This window comes from Mandrillus leucophaeus, unplaced genomic scaffold (genome assembly GCF_000951045.1).
Source record: "Mandrillus leucophaeus isolate KB7577 unplaced genomic scaffold, Mleu.le_1.0 Scaffold181, whole genome shotgun sequence".
Lineage (NCBI taxonomy): Eukaryota > Metazoa > Chordata > Mammalia > Primates > Cercopithecidae > Mandrillus > Mandrillus leucophaeus.
In genome coordinates this window covers 993108-1010307 of record NW_012101821.1, presented here as the reverse complement: position 1 = coordinate 1010307, position 17200 = coordinate 993108, and the positions used below count along the sequence as shown (strand labels likewise).

Genomic DNA, 17200 nt, shown 5'->3' with positions numbered 1-17200 from the left:
CCCTCCAGGATTATGGGAACAATATCCCTGGGGGGTGTACACTTTGTGCCATATATGTAGTAATATACCCTCGGCCTTGGAACATTGTGAAAGACCATCTCACACGGGGGTGTACAACCCTTGCTGCGATATTGGGAATGTGATTATCCTCTTTCGCCCCTGCATGTTTGGAAAAATGTCAGAGTGAGTGTACCCCTCCTGTGATATGGGGATGAATATCCTCTTCTTCCTTTCTGGATATTAGAAAGAATATCACACGGGGGTTTGCACTTTCTTCGATATGTGGAGTCATGTCATCCTCTCCTGTTTTGAATGCCAAGAACAATATCTCGGGGGGATGTACACCCCTTGCCATATTGGGAGTAATATTACGCTCCCCCCCTTGATATTAGGAACAAAATCCCTGCGTGAGTGTACAGCTCCTACTGTATGGAAAGTCTTACCGTCCTGTCCCTTCCTGGATTTTAGGAACAGTATCACAGGGTGGGTGTACACAGCCTGCGATTTTTTAGCCACTAAAAATCTTTAAAAAAAAAAAAAGTTTTATTAGTTCTTTATGGTCAGGAAGGAAGATTACTTCTTTAAATATAACTAAAGCTCTGGCACTCTCTAGTGGTTAGAGAATCTAAAATATCGTTCTACAGGAGCTTATACTTTACTTCTTCCTTTAGTTTTATGAATTAGACATAACCTAGGTACACTGCCCCGCATGAAGAAGGCTTGTCTAGTGGCAAAATAATGAAATCAGAAATTCTGCTTTTACTGATGCTTTCACACCTCTAGACTAGAAGCACTGAGATACAGTGGTGTTGGATTCTGTGAAGGCATTTTCTTAGCTATTACCAGATGAACTAAATTAAGAAATGTTAACTGTAAAAACTCAGACAAACCAAACCTGCTGGGTGAGGGAATTCCTGTCTCTAATGCTTCCAGATAGCCCATTTGACTTGTAAGAGTAGATTTGAGACCTTTATACATTTAAATTCAAAACGAGAACTAAGGAATAGACCCTTGATTTGCAACTAGACAGATCTGGGCTCAAATCCAGCTCATGCCATTTGGTCAAGTATTCAGCTCCAAGCCTCAGCTCCTCATGTAGCATCAGGCTGGTAATAATCACCCTCCAAAGAGTCATTATTGACTTGAAGTGAGAAGGAGATGGAAAACATAGCCCCCAAACTGGCAGCAAAGAGTATTAATAAAAGGAAGACTGTTACTGAGAAGAGTCTAGGCTAAGGAAAGGATTACTTTTCTTCAGCTAATAGGATCACAGGTTAGCTTGATTAAAGTCTCTCAAACTATTGGGCCCATTCTCCCTGCCTAAAATCCAAACTCCCCTATTAATTCCCCACACTTAAAATTCAGAGTCCCCTAATAATCACACAGTATTCATACTGACTTGTTCACTCTTTTTATTTTTACAAAGCATGGCAAAATGAGGAAACCACTGACAGGTGAAGAATCTGCACAACGGAAAACCACCTTGACCATCTCATGACTTTATACAAGAATCGGAGGTAAGTTGTTCCTTTAAAGTGATTTTGTCATAAAAGAGTCATGTGAAATGACTCTCATGATGGAGGAAAGGAAAGAAATGAAATCAACATTCATGGTTATTTAAAATGACTTAAAAGCTAAGCATAATATACATAGTAACTCCTTTTCCGAGTATAAAAATAGTGCCAGAAACTATATTTGTTCAAATATATTGAAAAGGTATAAGAATACAAATAGATATTAACAGTGGCTAGTGATGCCTCATAAGGTTTTCTTTTCTTAAACTGTAATATAAATTTATATGTTCAACTATTTACATTGCTTTCAACAACATTCATTAAGATATGTTTACACAGGCTTTTAGTAAGTATATGGAATGGTAAAGTGAGCTTTAATACTTTCTTCTTTGCTCTCTGTAGTAGAGCAGAAGGGGTCCAAAACCATGCACAATTTAACAGTCCTGAAGAACTGTGTAATCTTTACCTGGCTAGCATATGGAAAAAATAAACTATATACAAGAATACAAAACTCCTAAAGTGTTCTTCAACTATCAACAGGTTAACTAATTCATACTTGCAAGAAGACAGGATGTTTGTTCACTGGTAGATTCTTAGTAAGTTTCAGGTAAAGAAGGTACATAAAATATATGTTATTGATGAAAATGGAAGTGATGCAGTATACCCCATGTTCTCAGGTTAAATCGGCAGTATCAGAAGCTAAGTCTCTTCTCCAGGACCTCCTTCAGGGACTGTGAGCTCCTTGAGGTCACTGCTCTGTCTCCACAGCTGAGCACAGTACCTAACATGTGGCAGGACTCAATAAAAGGCGGGTCAATGTATTTCTGACACAAAACAATTAAATTGTGCCACCTTATTTTGACTACAGTTATTCATAAGAGAGGATAATGATGGCTTTTTTATCCTCTCATTTTAAATCAATCTTGTAAACAAAAGACAATTGCCTGTGATAGCCTGTTAAGTTTTAGGAGTACAATCTGGTGAAAAACACAGGAAAAAAACTGTAAATCAAATTGGAACAGGTCTGGTATTTGTTTGCTATGCTGAAAATAAAGGCACTTCACTGCTTGGCAAGAATATATCTGTGACTGAACAGTTTTCTCCAAGAATCCAATATTTCCAGTATATTTTCATATACTTTCTTATCTCTAATACTCCTATTAAATGAAACTATTCTTCAAAATTAAAAGACAGTGATGACAACATCATCATCCTGGGTTTGTACCTTGAAGCAATGTACTCAGTGAGCTCTAAATCTCACATTCACTAGTGATCTGCAAGTGAAGCTGAATAAATATATTCTCTTTGTTCAGTCTTGGAAACTCAACATTAGAAATGACACATGGGAATACATCACCTTCTCTTTACGCTAATATCCCATTTCTGACAGTGGTCTCCACCGCCCATTGGGCTTATAAAGTAGCTGCCTTCTGTGACATTTTGCTTGAAGACAAAGGCTTTGCTCAAACATAACTCCTTTAAAAAAAGCATAACTTGTCTAGGCACACAGAGGTTAAGTGACTTACATAAATCCTCCCAGGATTGTGATTGGCACAGTCTAATCTACTGAAAAACATAAGGCCAGGCAATTACATAGATATCTTTTAACAAGTTAGTAAAATAGTGGGGTCTTTTCTGGCTAAAAATTGAAATTAAATGGTATCATGTTACTCTCTTATAACTAAACAAACAAAAAATCTAGAACAAGTACTTCTTGCTAGTTATGGGTAATGTAAATACAGAGTAAGGTGAAGGAGGACTATATGTATATTTTTCCAACTTGAGAAGATACTGGAAAGGAAATTAAAAATTATTTGAACCAATTAACCAGCTCTAAAGAAGTATTCTTCTTTGTATGAGCTGAAATATCCAACAATAAAATAAAATAGGCATTGCCCAGCTTCTTTTAATGTCTAAACTAGTAAAGTAAAATAAACATGATTCAAAGGCAGACCAAACCATTTCTAATCTAAATATATCTTCTTGCTTATTAAAATGACACACATACAAAGCCTCTAAACACGATCTACTATGTCTTCAAAAAATTTCTCAGTGACACATACTAGAGGGGACCAAACAAACTACTAAAGTATAAGTACATATTTTAGCATAACTGCTAAATCACAATGTAATAAAAAGGTTTATTAAAGATTGCTATTCTTTAAGCAATTTTTCTATACTAAGGATTTATGTATGCATGCATAAGTATACACCTGTATGTATATATAGCTATTATTTTAGTGATAGTCTGTGTATTTTACATACCAGTGCCACCAAGGGGCAACCTTACAAATTTTATGTGTATGGCAAAAAAATAAAATATCCTGAAAATACAAGTATACAATACATATAGCATTAAACAGTTGGTAACTTCCTAGATTAACCTTTACCAAATACAAAATAACGGCAATACAATGGGGTTTGCTTCTATTTTTTGTGTTTTTTTTTAACAAGAATGATAAAAATAAAACTGCATTATGTCAAGATATATATACACACTCAGAATTTTAAAAACTTAAGGAACATATTGAATTTTAGGCAAAATTTAGGGGAATTGGGACACAGATGGAAAACACATTTTGGCGAAAGGTCCTTGAGAATGCTGCATTACCATGTGCTTAAGAAATTTTCTATCCAAATTAGTGATAGAAACGCAGAACAAATATCTTTTTTTGTGGGTTGGAGGTAGAAATTAACAAATCAAGCAAATCTCTCCTTTCTACTCTCCCCAAATCCAAACATTCCTGCATATTTGAAATAAATTTTCCCTTCCTAGACCAGTTGCTTAATTCGTTATCTATTTCTCCAATATTGAATAAATGTGTATTTAGGGGCACACATGTAGAATATTAATCTACTTAAATGGGCTCAAATTCTAAGAAAATGTTAACTATACTAAATGTTATGGGAAGAAAATACCATTGAATATGAATTAAGGGCCAGTGTTTAGCATTCACATCCAGAATTCTCTGGATCTCAGTTGACTTGTCCTGTACATCAAAATATGGCAATTTTTCAATCACAATACTGCTAAATGTTATTCAGGCATAAAGTTTCTTACCCACTGTTCCTCAAATTCATTTTTGACCCTAGTATTGGCAATAGCCCTTTGCTATTTATATAATTAAAACTTTTCTTTAAATTTCAATTGACAGGAAAAAGAGTCATTTTGTACTCTCTTATCTATAGTCACGTCTCACTTCAGGTCAATGCTCCAATTGTCACTTTTATTTTGAAAAGAAAGCTCAGAAGGAAAAAAAAAAAAAACTCTTAGAGAGATCTTCTGACAGAACATTTTCTTCACTGACAGACATCCAAGGCCATTCCATTTCTAGATCACACTTATCCCTCAATCAAGTCAGTGACTGGATCATCTCCTAAGGTTTCACCTGCTTTGCATCAGGTAGGTGAGATGAAAGTGATTTTATGGGTAGCCTTTAGAAAAATGTACTGCACTGAAATGACAAAGTTCTCTCTGGTCTGTTCTCTCACAAAACAGCCAAGTCAATTAAATAATGTTTTCTTTACAATACAGTTTCATAGTACTTTCCGTTTGTTTCAGAGTGCCTTAACTTTTTAAAAAAGACATTGTTGACAAATACAATTATTTCTCCTTAAAATCCACTCAGCCACCATTTTTCACTATCCTGTAAAGCCTTTAAATGTCACAGAATGTATGTTAATTTGCTCCTAACCTACTTTTGAAAAAGGAAAGATTCCAAACAGTCTTGAAAAAATGGTAATTCAGGAAACACAAAAACCAATTATTTAAAATAGTCCCCAAGCAAAAAAACCTCAGTGCAAGAATACTGCTTACACTTTGCAGTACACGAAATATCACAATCAATGCTTTTATCAATGTGCTAACAGTGGATGTTGTTGATCCTTTCAGTTCAGTAGCATAAAACAAATATACAAAAAATATGTAATAGTCCTCTAAAAACATTCATGCTACACTCTCAAAAGTTGTGCAAAAATAAAAATACAGCAGTGGCAAAGTATATACCAAATACAGACACTATCCAGACAGTGTGTAAGAAACTAGGCATATTGCAGAACACACCGTCTCTGTAAACTTCAACTCTGCATGAAATAGGCCACTCAGTTCCGCTTGGCCTGGCCGCTTTCCCCATTAATCAGCATCTTCTCCTGCTGTTCTGCAAGGGCCTGCCATTTCTGCCTGTTCTTTCTGCAGCCATCTAGCAAAGGGAAACAATCCTCTGACACGTGGGTCAGGGCCTAAAGAAAAAAAAGAAAGCAAACAGCTAGAGGGAAGCCAGGAAATAAGCCCTCTCCCACAGGCCTGTTACAAAGGGCCACTCATTTCATGAGCAGACTCACTGCTGAAATTTTCACAAGCTGTGTGAGCACATACACAGATCATTTACACATGATTCTTCTAAAACACTACAGATAAGGAGTACATGCTGAGAGACAGAGCAAACACACATTCCAAAATAACATTACTGTGCTAGGGAGGCAGATCTGTGTGGAATCCACTTTTAGGGGAAAAAAGCCATTTTGTTTCTGTGTAGTACAGTTGGCTCTCCCTAAGTGTGACTGCATCAGGAGCTGCTTAGTTTTTGTGTTTTTCTAGGGAATGGTTTCATACAATGTACTTAAATAGGCTTTTATCCAGGATTACATTATAATAAAGATTCATAATTCGGTATGGCATTATTATGTACCAATTATAGTGCCATAAATATTTAGCCACGAGAATGTTCATTTCAGATTTCTTCCTAATAGTGAAACACTTAAAATTACAAATACTCAACAATAGGTTGTCACTGGAAAATCCCCCACAGAATGAAAAAAAAAAAAGAACCCTCACAGAAACACATTTGATACATAAAATATGGATATAATGACATTATGGATTGCAAAAGGCAATTACTGAATTATTGTTAAATGAAAAGTATATGAAAATGTCATAAAGCATATACATTGATATGTTATCTATAGTTTTCTCTGGGTAGTGGATTGTAACTGGATTTATTTTCCTTTTTGCTTCTCAGTAATTCTGATTTTTCTTTTTCTTCTTTTTTTTTAGGACAGGTTTCCACTCCCATTGCCCAGGCTGGAGTGCAGTGGTGTGGATCTCAGCTCACTGCAACCCCCTCCTCCCCTACTCAAGCAATTCTCCTGCCTCAGTCTTCTAAGTGGCTGGGACTACAAGCGCATGCCACCACGCCTGGTTAATTTTTCTATTTTTTGTAGGGATGGGGTTTCACCATGTTGGCCAGGCTGGCCTCAAACTCCTGAGCTCAAGTGATCCACCTGCCTTGGCCTCCCAAAGTAGTGCTGGGATTAGAGGTCTAAGCCACCATGCCCGACCTCTGATTTTTCTATAGTGAGAACATAACTATTTCTGTAATAATGTTAAAAATACATGTCAGTATCACATAGAATTTTCAACAGCAGATTCAAATAAAATGAATACTTGTATACATACATACATACATACATATATATAGTAGAAGGATAACATCTATAATAGGTGATGTGATTACTATGTTGACTGTATTTACAGGGATAGAGAAAAATCAAAAGAGCCATTAGTATTTTTAATGGAGAAACTCTTAATCCAATCAATAAGGAAAGCATCTGTTATGGAAAGAATGAGATGTCCAAGTGTTTGAAACAATGCTCTGAACACACTTCATACTTCTGAGGAAGAACTTTGAACAAAGGAGTAAACAAGTAGAATGCTGAGAAAAATGGGGAGATGACAGTGGCACATGACACCTGTTTTTTTTTTTTTTTTGCCATGGTTCTTTTGGTATCTTTCCTTCCTTTCCCTGTCAGCCACAGTTCTTTATTAAATTCTTTTGATGGCGAGAACCCTGGAGTAGGAGTGAGAACTGGACTGTAGATGCACCTCTCCCACCAACCACCTGTTTGGGACAAATAATCTATCTCATTGGAAGATGAACTTTACAAGTTCAATTACTAAATCTGAAACATCTGGATTAGAAAATTTCTAGGTTTTTTTTTTTTTTTTTTCCTGGTTTTGACATTCTATGATAACTCCATGACAAATGTTCTTTTTCCAAATAATGAAAACTTACAATAGTTCTCTGTTTAAACTTTCAAAGACAAAGACAACCTCTTCTTTCTGCATCCGAGTCATAAACAGCTAAACTAATAAATTAGATGTTTTAGGGAGAATCCATTTGCCTACAATAACCACCCCCACACCCAGAAGCCAAGCCAGCAGATACGTGGAAATGGGAACCTGCAATATTCTACCTACCTCCTTTTAACCCTCAGAAAATTTTTACAACTAGAGTAAAGCCACATTATGACAATGAGAAAAAGTTGGATTACTTTTCTTTATTTAGGCTAAAATTTAGACTTAAAAAAAGAATATGCTAACCCACAGTATATACAGTATTGTTCCTTGAGGGTAATACTGGCACATAATTCTTCTTAGCATCCCCAAATCAATTTGTTGGAGATTAGCACATAGTAGGCACGCAATAGATATTAGTATGTGTTCCTTGTTCAGTACAAACATGTTCATCAGTAAAAGAAACCATACTAGTAATAATTTTATTTCTTGATTTAGAAGCAAAAAATAGGCACCTAATATTAATCTCTTCAATTTACTTTAGGTTCTAATTCATAACAGTCCAAGTTTAGCAAGTCTAGTAGTTTTCATATAAATACCTCATACAGTTGCAAGCAGATGGCGTCTATGAACCCAACTTGCATACTTGGGATTTTGTTTTTCTTCTCCCTGTTCATTAGATCCTGAAAATACAAATACAGACCAAACACACAGATGTGCATTTATTTATTTAGTTAGTTATTACTTTATTATTTTTGGGGATGGAGTCTCACCTCTGTTGTCCAGGCTGGAGTGCAGTGGTGCCATCTCAGCTCACTGCAACCTCCACCTCCCAAGTTTAAGCTATTCTCCTGCCTCAGCCTCCTGAGTAACTGGGATTACAGGTGTGTAGCATCAAGCCTGGCTAATTTTTTATTTTTAGTAGAGATGGGGTTTCACCATGTTGGCTAGGCTGGTCTACAACTCCTGACCTCAAGTGATCTGACTGCTTTGGCCTCCCAAAGTGCTGGCATCACAGGCATGAGCCACTGTGTAGCATTTATTTAAAGAACACAATGAAAGCTGGCTCTAGAAAGGTGAATCAGTGGGTTAGCCTAGGAAGGTCAGATAGGAATTAATCCAAAAAAAAAAAAAAAAAAAAAAGAAAAGAAAAGAAAACAGGAAAACTCTTATGTTTCATTTCAAGGAAATTCATTCCAAAAAACAGAAGTGGGTTGAGAGGAATCTTTACTTGTATTTGAGATCCATACTCTATGTAAAAAGGCAGTATGTATCAAAGACCTTTAAATACTGTTTGCCCTTCAACATGACAACTAGGAATTTATGCTAACAAGATAATGAAGAATGAGGTTTAGTGGTTTATCAGTTCCCTTGGTGTAATGTTTGCAGTGTTCACTATTACAAACAGCACTGTGATAAACATCTATTATAGATGAAACACTGCTGTGAACACATTTCTGAGGAGAACTTTGAACAAAGGAGTAAACAAGTAGAATACTGAGAAAACTGGGGAGACGGTAGTGGCATGACATCTGGTCTTTTTTCCTCCATGTTTCTTTTGGTATCTCTCCTTCCTTTCCCTGTCAGCCACAGCTTCTTTATTACATTCTTTTGATGGCAGGAACCAAGGAGTAGGAGTGAAACATCTATGATGGATGTTTATCACAGTGCTGTTTGTAATAGTGAACATTGCAAACATTACACCAAGGGAAGTAGGTAAATTATGGTTACATCTATTTCGTGTAATCATGATAGTACATAAGAGTATTTGTTAAAATGAAAAGTGGTTTATAATACTTAAGCAGAAAAAACAAATTACAAAAAAACAGTGATACAATATGATGACCCCAAGTGTCTTTTTTATGCCTTTTATTGGTTTTGCTTTCTGTAATGAATATGTATAATTCTTCCAATGAGAAAAAAGTTTTAACAAATAAAATCAGAAATTGTGGTCCTAAGGAAAGATGCCATAGGACCATAAAAAGGAGTCTACAACTTTAAAACAATGCATTTGAATTCCTACCAACAAGGTTTCATACTTACAGTGGGTTCTATGTTGAGTTCTTTTCTCTCTCTGTCTCCTTGATCAAAAAATTCACTTGCTACAAGTTCTGCTATCTGAAATAAATAACAGACTCAGTTTTGACAATGAAAAGCGTATCATTCTTTAAAACAGAGACTGTGAATGGAGGCCCTGTTAGGAGCTATATATCTCCATTTTATAGCAAATAAGCAGCAGCTTGATACCTGAAGACAAGCAGTCCACGTCCAAAGCATGCTCTCTTGACTATTCCATTATACTCTTTTTCACTTAGGTACATCTGTCTCTCTTTGGTAGCTTCCAACATTTTTCCCTTTTAATTTTATTTAAAAACGTTTTCTTCCTTCATTTATTTTCCCCCCATAAAACGGTATGTACAAGGGTTTGATTCAGGAGAAAGAAAGGATATAAGAAGACACATTCTTCCCTCTTCTATTCTCTTCCTTGGTTAGAAACAGGCATATAGTCCTGTTTATGATGTGGCAGGAAGGTAAGTAAAGATCACCTAAGTGCTTATGGTGTGTTGGCTTTGGCACATGGAGAATGAGTTTTTGATCTTGTTTTCTCGGCATGTCTGTTTCATGAGATGAGCCTGTAGGAAGAGTTACTAGGCTACCTGACTACGCAGCCCAGAGCCTTGACCAACAGCAGCCTGTCAACAATCCTAAATAGCACATTAAGGACTCAAAATGAAATCTTGAAAAAAAAAAAAAAAAACACAATATATATGTCACTGCATGGACATCCATCACTTTTCTGAGCCTGTATTGCCTCTGCGAAACATTATAGCAGTTACTTAGTTAGAGGGAAGGATTTTTTTCTAGCCTCCTGGTAACAGGCTCCATTCAGAACCTTCTCGACATCTTATATCAATAATTCCTATATCTACAAGCCCCAGAAATCTCTATGTTCTACTTGTTAATGTCTATTTAGAGCTGAGGCATAGCCTAGAAGGTTAACCATAAGAAAAGTAATTTTGCTGCTTCTAATTTTCAAAGTTATTAAAGGGATGACCTTAAGAAACAAGCCAGAAGTATAAGTTATATCCCAAATCAAAAAATCTGAAATCTAAAATGCTGGTCCAATGAGCATTTCCTGTAAGTGTCATGTCAGTACTCAAAATGCTTTGAATTTTGGGGCATTTTGGGTTTTTGAATTAGGTATGCTCAACCTATCATACTGAAATGAAAACTTATCAACAGCGATGTTTTTGCTGTGTTAATGTAGATGCTCTCTTTCTTAATATATCTTACAAATATTATGTGCAAATGCATCTTCTAAAAAGAAAAGCCTTTGTATGTCCAAATACCGGTTTTTAATACTACTTAAAAATTCCAAAAAAAATTTCCATACTTACTTCAGAAGCTACCTTTAAGAGTAAAAACTTAAAAAAAATTATTTTATTTTAGATTTAGGGGGTATATGTGCATGTCTGGTATATATGTATATTGTGTATTGGTGGGGACTGGGCTTCTAGTATACCCATTACCCAAATAGTGAACATTGTACCCAACAGGTAGTTTTCCCCCCTTGTTCTCTTCCCACCTTTCCCCCTTTTGGAGTCCCCAGTATCTGTTATTTCCATCTTTATGTCCATGTGTCCCACTGTTTGGCTCCCACTTACAAGTGAGAATGTGCAGTGTCTGATTTTCTGTTTCGAATTAGTTAGTTCATTAAGCATAATTGGCTTCCAGCTCCAATCATGTTTCTGCAAAGAACATGACTTGATTCTTTTTATGCCTGCATAGTATTCCATGGTGCATATGTACCACATGTTCTTTATCTAATCAACTGTTGATGGACACTTAGGTTAGTTCCATGACTTTGCTATGATATAATAAATGGTGCTGTGATGAACATATAAGTGTCTTTTTTATATAGTGATTTATTTTTCTTTAGGTAGATACCTAGTAGTGGGATTGCTGGGTAGAATGTTATTTTGACTTTTTAATTATTACTGTTATTGTCACTAAGCAACATACCCGTTGTTGAATAGGCCAGGGTTTTGTAATTGCAGAAAGATCACACGCTGTCATCAGCATTGCTCTGTTATGGAAAAGAGAAATCCAAAACTCCTATTTACTTTTGTGTTATTATATACCCTCAATAAATAGTTACTAATAAAAAAAAGTTAAAACACTCTAAACAATGGAAATGGCAGTTTATAAAGACCAAAGAAAAAGAAACAATTTATATGAAAGTCTAACTGATACAGTGAGAACAGAGCATCATTGTTTCAGTTTTCCTTTGAACTTTGGGAATTTGTCCTCAAACTGCCTCATTTAGCTCCAGATTGGCAGACTGAAAAATTACTAACCTTGGGTAAAATCTTGCCTGCTTTTATTATTTTTGTCACCTTAGTATTCCATTCTATATTTCATCACACCATCACAGTATGACGAAAGTACATTGATTACTAATAATTAACCATTAAAGTATAACATCAGGTATCATACTGATGAAAGTCTTATATCAGAAATCATAGTAGGTCATCCTAATTCACTCCACACACATGCTAACTTCTACATGAAAAGACTTTGAATGATTAATCACATTTTTCATCCTTTTCCTTTATTGTTTCTCCATGCTGAATTATAGTTAGGAAAGTTTTTTCACTCCTAGGTTATAGAAGAATCCACCTATACTTTTATTCAGTGCTTGTATGATTTAAGTCCCTACATTGAACTCTATGCTTCAGTTGGAATTTAAGTCTGTAGAGTAGATCCAATTTTGTCTTTTTCCATTTGGTTATCTACTCATCTCTCTCTTTCCTCCAGTCACTAGGAATGTTATCTTTATTACATACTATATGTCTTATGCAATTCTAGATTTTCTACTGTGTTCCACTGGTCTTCCACCAATATCAAACCTTTTCATCATAGAGACTTTATAGTACTGCTTCCATGTATGGACCCTGACTTCACTGCTCTACCTTTTCAGATTTTCTTTAAGAGAAGTAAACATTTTGAAGCTACATCTTACTTCTACAATAATTCCATTTTCAGCACTTCCATTACAATGAATTAGGAAAATGAATAAGGGAAACATATAGCCATATACTGATACTCTACCACATTTTAAAGGTTTTTCTAGAACATAGGAACAATTCATTCCCTTGGATTTGCAAATGCACTTCTTTTCAAGTAAATATTCAAATTTACTCTTTGTACAACCCTCTGGAAAAATCTGACAGGTTTTAAAATCATCATGTTATAACAAATAATTGCAATAAAAACTAACAGTGAGAAGAAATGGTGAGAAAATTAACTGGATAAAAAACTTCGGCTTTAAAGATAGTTAACCTACTTACAAAAACAACTCCTTTTGATGAGGATCTTCCAAATTGAATTGATTTTTTCTTATAAGTTCAAAAAATTCTCCTCGCCTCCTACAACGTTTAAAAAAAATTGCTAGTTATAACAATTACCTGGGCTCTTATCCCTTTGTTCTACAAAGACTCATGGAGTAAATTTTTGGTTAAAAAAAAACCTCTATTTTTTTCCCATCTTAGAACCCAGTATAAAAATCATCATTTACAAATCTTTAATACCTCACTTTCCCCCTTCTATCATTTGCTTTCGATGAAACATTAAATCTCACCTAATTTTTAACTATAGATCACAAATAGTGGTAATTTCAATTCTTGAATATTTGTTACTTTAAGAAAAATGAAACAGTATGAGTTAAAAATTTGATGCTGAGAATGATTTCAGATATTTTAAGTGTATGGCATAATCTATAGGTTTCAGTTTAACTATCATTTATTTCATGACAGAGGATAAAAAATATATAAAGTTGTGAAGTGCTTCTGAAGTAAATAAAGACTAGGTAAAGTTTAAAATAATATTTGTTATTTTTCAGTGAATATAATAATATTCGGTGTACAGTGAATACCTCTTACGTGCCCAGTATTGTTAAGCATTTTGAGAAGGCATAAGACAAAAATTTTTCTTTTTGCAGTGTTTAATATCTACCTGGAGACACAAGACTCAAGAAAAACTTAGGTAATAAAACTGATAGTGTATGACTATAAAAAATGAAAAGCAGATTTCATAAGGATTCAAAGGAGAGACCCATGTGGCCTGTAAAAGTTGGAAAGGTATTGTGGTTACAGGTATTTTTCAAATTCTTGGTAATTTGATAATCCTTATTCTGCAATTATTTCTAATAAACTGAATATATATATATCAATATATACTATTGATATATATATCATATCAATGTATACTATTGATATATATTGATATATATTATTTTGTCTTAACCTCAAAATGCTCTAAAAACCAATTAAGTAGGCACATACAGTTACTTCTAGATGTATAAGAGTAGATATCTGGCAGATGTTTTTGTGTGTTTATTCTATTTGGTTTTTACTTCTCCTAAGAGTGACTACAACCATAAATGTGAATCCCTTACAGAAGAAGAGAGACTCCTGTTACAAGGAAATCCTGAGTGTGATTCCCTGACTCCCCTCATTCCTACACATGCATCAAAGATCTCAGCTAGGAGTTGGAAACTTATGATTGCTCAAATGCAGGAAAGTATTTTCTAGCTTTTAGAAAGGCAGTTTAATCATGAATATGCATAATCACAGAGATGACTCTAATGTATACTCTTATTTTAGAATCAACAACTTCAAAGTTCTACATAAATATTCTTCTGCCAAAATCAAATGAAAAGAAACAAGAGTTACTTGCTTGGCAGTAACTCCTTTTCCTGCCCAACTAAGCTTGAACAACGGTATAAAGGAGTCATGAAATGGTCAGAAGTTGTGGGGAGCAAGGGAAAGGAGGAAAAGCAAATGACTTATAATCTTGGGACAACATGGCTTGGAATGACTGACCTTGAGATGGCTAGTAGATTTGTATATAGTTTCAGAGACACAGCGGTAGATAAACATCAGAAATAATAGGTATTCTTAATTTCCAGCAGTAAGTAAGCCAAAGGAGTAGACTTTTCTGGCTACCCTTTAAGAAACTGCTCCATAGTCTGATAAGCAGTTTTGCCAGGACATTTGTGTTTTGAAATTTCTCAGAAAGACTTCGAAGACCTATTTCTCTGGTTATTTCTTAAAACTTACTTAATGTACAGTGCTAGGTCTGTAGCTAAAATAGCTTGCTTGATTATTTTCAGTGTGGTCTTATATTCTTCAATGGAGAGGCCACTGAGAATCTGATTGCCCTTTATAAAAAAAGAAAACCAACATTAGCACCCTGGAGAAGCTGCGGACAAGAACAAAATCTGCAAACACATTCACATATCTTAAACACATGCCCAGTATTCTAAACTCATGAATGTGGAGGGCAAACTTAAATACCATGAAATAATGTTTCCCTCTATGTTCCCACCCCACCCCTCTGTCATACATGTAAACTGCTTCATGATGCTTCATCTGCCTACATACGCATGTTTTTCCCACTTTTATACTCCTTAAGCCTTAAGTCCAGACTTAAAATCTAAAGCTATTCTTTTCCATAGGGCAGACTAATTGCTATAATTTAACAGCAAATAAAACTTTGAAAAAAATCAAAGCCATATTAATGGATATGAAGGATGAAGTGGTGAAATTTTTAAACAATGGATTATGAAAAAAGTGACTTCTCTATGGCATTTTAAATAAATCCAATAATATTTCTGGTGCAAATTTATATAATTTTAACTTGGTCAGTTATGGTAACAGTGCATATTCCTTAGGAACATCTTAATATAGATGGGTAAAGGGCATGAGCCAAAGGGTGCTTACTGGTCAGTGGAGAAAGAAAGCGTGGGTTGAAACATCTATAAGGAATATTTAAAAGGTAGCTAACCCATGTGCAAATCATTCAAAGTTTTCACTATGTAACCATTTTTTATTTCTTGTCTGTAATTTAAAGCATAGTGGTTCTCTAATCTTGAACTAAGTAAAATACATAGACCAGGCACTCATAATACAATCAAAACAACATCTCGAAGTTGAGTCAGATATGCTTCCTATATCTTAGGGCCAAGAAAAAACCCAGATGCTTAGGAAAGAGATCTGAAGGCAGAGGATTTGTTATGAAGACAGGGGAACTTCTGGGTATGTTAGGCTGAGGCCAAAACACATTGGTTAGAGGATAACTAGATGCTGAAACGGGATCTAATTAATGACATTAATCTATAATTACAACCATAAACATTATTTTAAATACTAAATCATTTTAGATTCTAGACTAAACAGAAAATTATTCAGAAAATACCTTCTGATACTTATTTTAAGATAAAATAATTGCAAGTGGAAGATGAAATGTCTTTTGGTGCTATATTTTTACTTTTTACTCCCAAAGGCTGAGGATATAATTTCTTGTGTAATTTTGCTTACAAAGATAGAATATATAGATAGGTCTTATAATTTGAGCCAGCCATATAGATAACCAGATTCCTTATATATTAAGCAACAACATATTACATAATAAGTTACATAGTAACAGGTCAGTTGATAGGAATACTGTAAAATATGCTTTTAAAAAAGTTAGCATATTTTCTTTCTTTGGAGCTAAATTTGTAATGGGATATTGAAATGAAAGTTTTGGTGGAAACACACAGATAGCAAAAGTACAGATATTCCTACTACAACATGACATATACATTCCTGAGAAATTTCAGTTCTGAAAAACTGTACACTAAAAATAACATGGATTGTGCAAAAAAATGGTATTGAGAAAGACCACTCAAAACCTATGCAACTTTGTAACCAGAGCACAAACCAAACCAAGAATTGGTTCCTCTGGAAGTAACTTGGATGGGCCAGTCTGGCTGGTCTGGAGGCTGTCTCTGAGGACATTAAAGATGGACAAAAACAATCAAGTAGAAATGCTGGTTTGTGGGGGCCCTGCGATCATGCATATAGAATTGATCATTGAGACAGTAAGTCTGCTATTAAGATGGGCATTGAAAGAAGAGCAAGCTCCCGAGAGGCTACAGCAGTCCAAAGCGAGGGAGAGAGCCTCAGGTGCAAGTGCTCATTTTTAATATTCCTAAGAAAGAACGGAAAGGGCTGCATATGCAGGAGCCAAGGGGAGGGCTTTTTTCTTTCTTGCCGAAGGTCAGAATTCAACTTCTATAATTCTGGCACCTCTTACCCCAGGGAGGTTGTGTATGAAATGATAGAATGTCTATGGTATACTGATACCATCCTTCTACCTCCCAATCACACATGATATAATTCATACTAAACAATCACATGTGGTAGAAAAACAATCTGTACTAGACCATATACAGACTTTATAAGGAGGGTGCCAAAACAGGCTACATAACTTTTAACTCTTCCCCCACACTGAGGTGTTGAGGGAGGCATGAGAGTGAGTTCCCCTTTACCTCAGGTAAGAGAGAGGGGCGTGGAGTTCCTGTGTATGTCTCCTATCATTTAGTGGGTGGAGGTGGGGCTAGAGTAGACTTGTGTCTGACTCTTGTCTTAAAAGGCAAGACACTCATCTCAGCACCAGTCTGTTAAGAATGTTTTAACATCTCTTACCTATTCTCCCTTCCCATTCTCCAAGTATCAAGGGGTAAGAAACTACATGGAGGTTGGGGAGAGAGGAAGGAGTCAGAAGA

General features: G+C 35.3%; 1 protein-coding gene and 1 long non-coding RNA gene across 3 annotated transcripts in view; one reads left to right on the top strand and one right to left on the bottom strand.

Moving 5' to 3' along the window:
• Positions 1 to 1388: 1388 nt before the first annotated feature.
• Positions 1389 to 17200, bottom strand: part of PDE5A (phosphodiesterase 5A, cGMP-specific) — a 128829-nt gene continuing 113017 nt past the window's right edge. For both annotated transcript variants that reach the window (XM_011977595.1, XM_011977596.1), the window contains exons 16-21: positions 14709 to 14809; positions 12939 to 13016; positions 11611 to 11674; positions 9631 to 9705; positions 8187 to 8270; positions 1389 to 5753 (exon numbers count right to left, since the gene is read on the bottom strand). In XM_011977595.1, coding sequence (XP_011832985.1) covers positions 5616 to 5753; positions 8187 to 8270; positions 9631 to 9705; positions 11611 to 11674; positions 12939 to 13016; positions 14709 to 14809 — 540 coding nt within the window. In that variant the 3' untranslated portion in view covers positions 1389 to 5615. The remainder of the gene's footprint in view (positions 5754 to 8186; positions 8271 to 9630; positions 9706 to 11610; positions 11675 to 12938; positions 13017 to 14708; positions 14810 to 17200) is intronic.
• LOC105537907 overlaps positions 1423 to 17200 on the top strand; it is a 57435-nt gene continuing 41657 nt past the window's right edge. The window contains exons 1-2 of the long non-coding RNA XR_001005799.1: positions 1423 to 1517; positions 4825 to 4917. This is a non-coding gene — a long non-coding RNA (uncharacterized LOC105537907). The remainder of the gene's footprint in view (positions 1518 to 4824; positions 4918 to 17200) is intronic.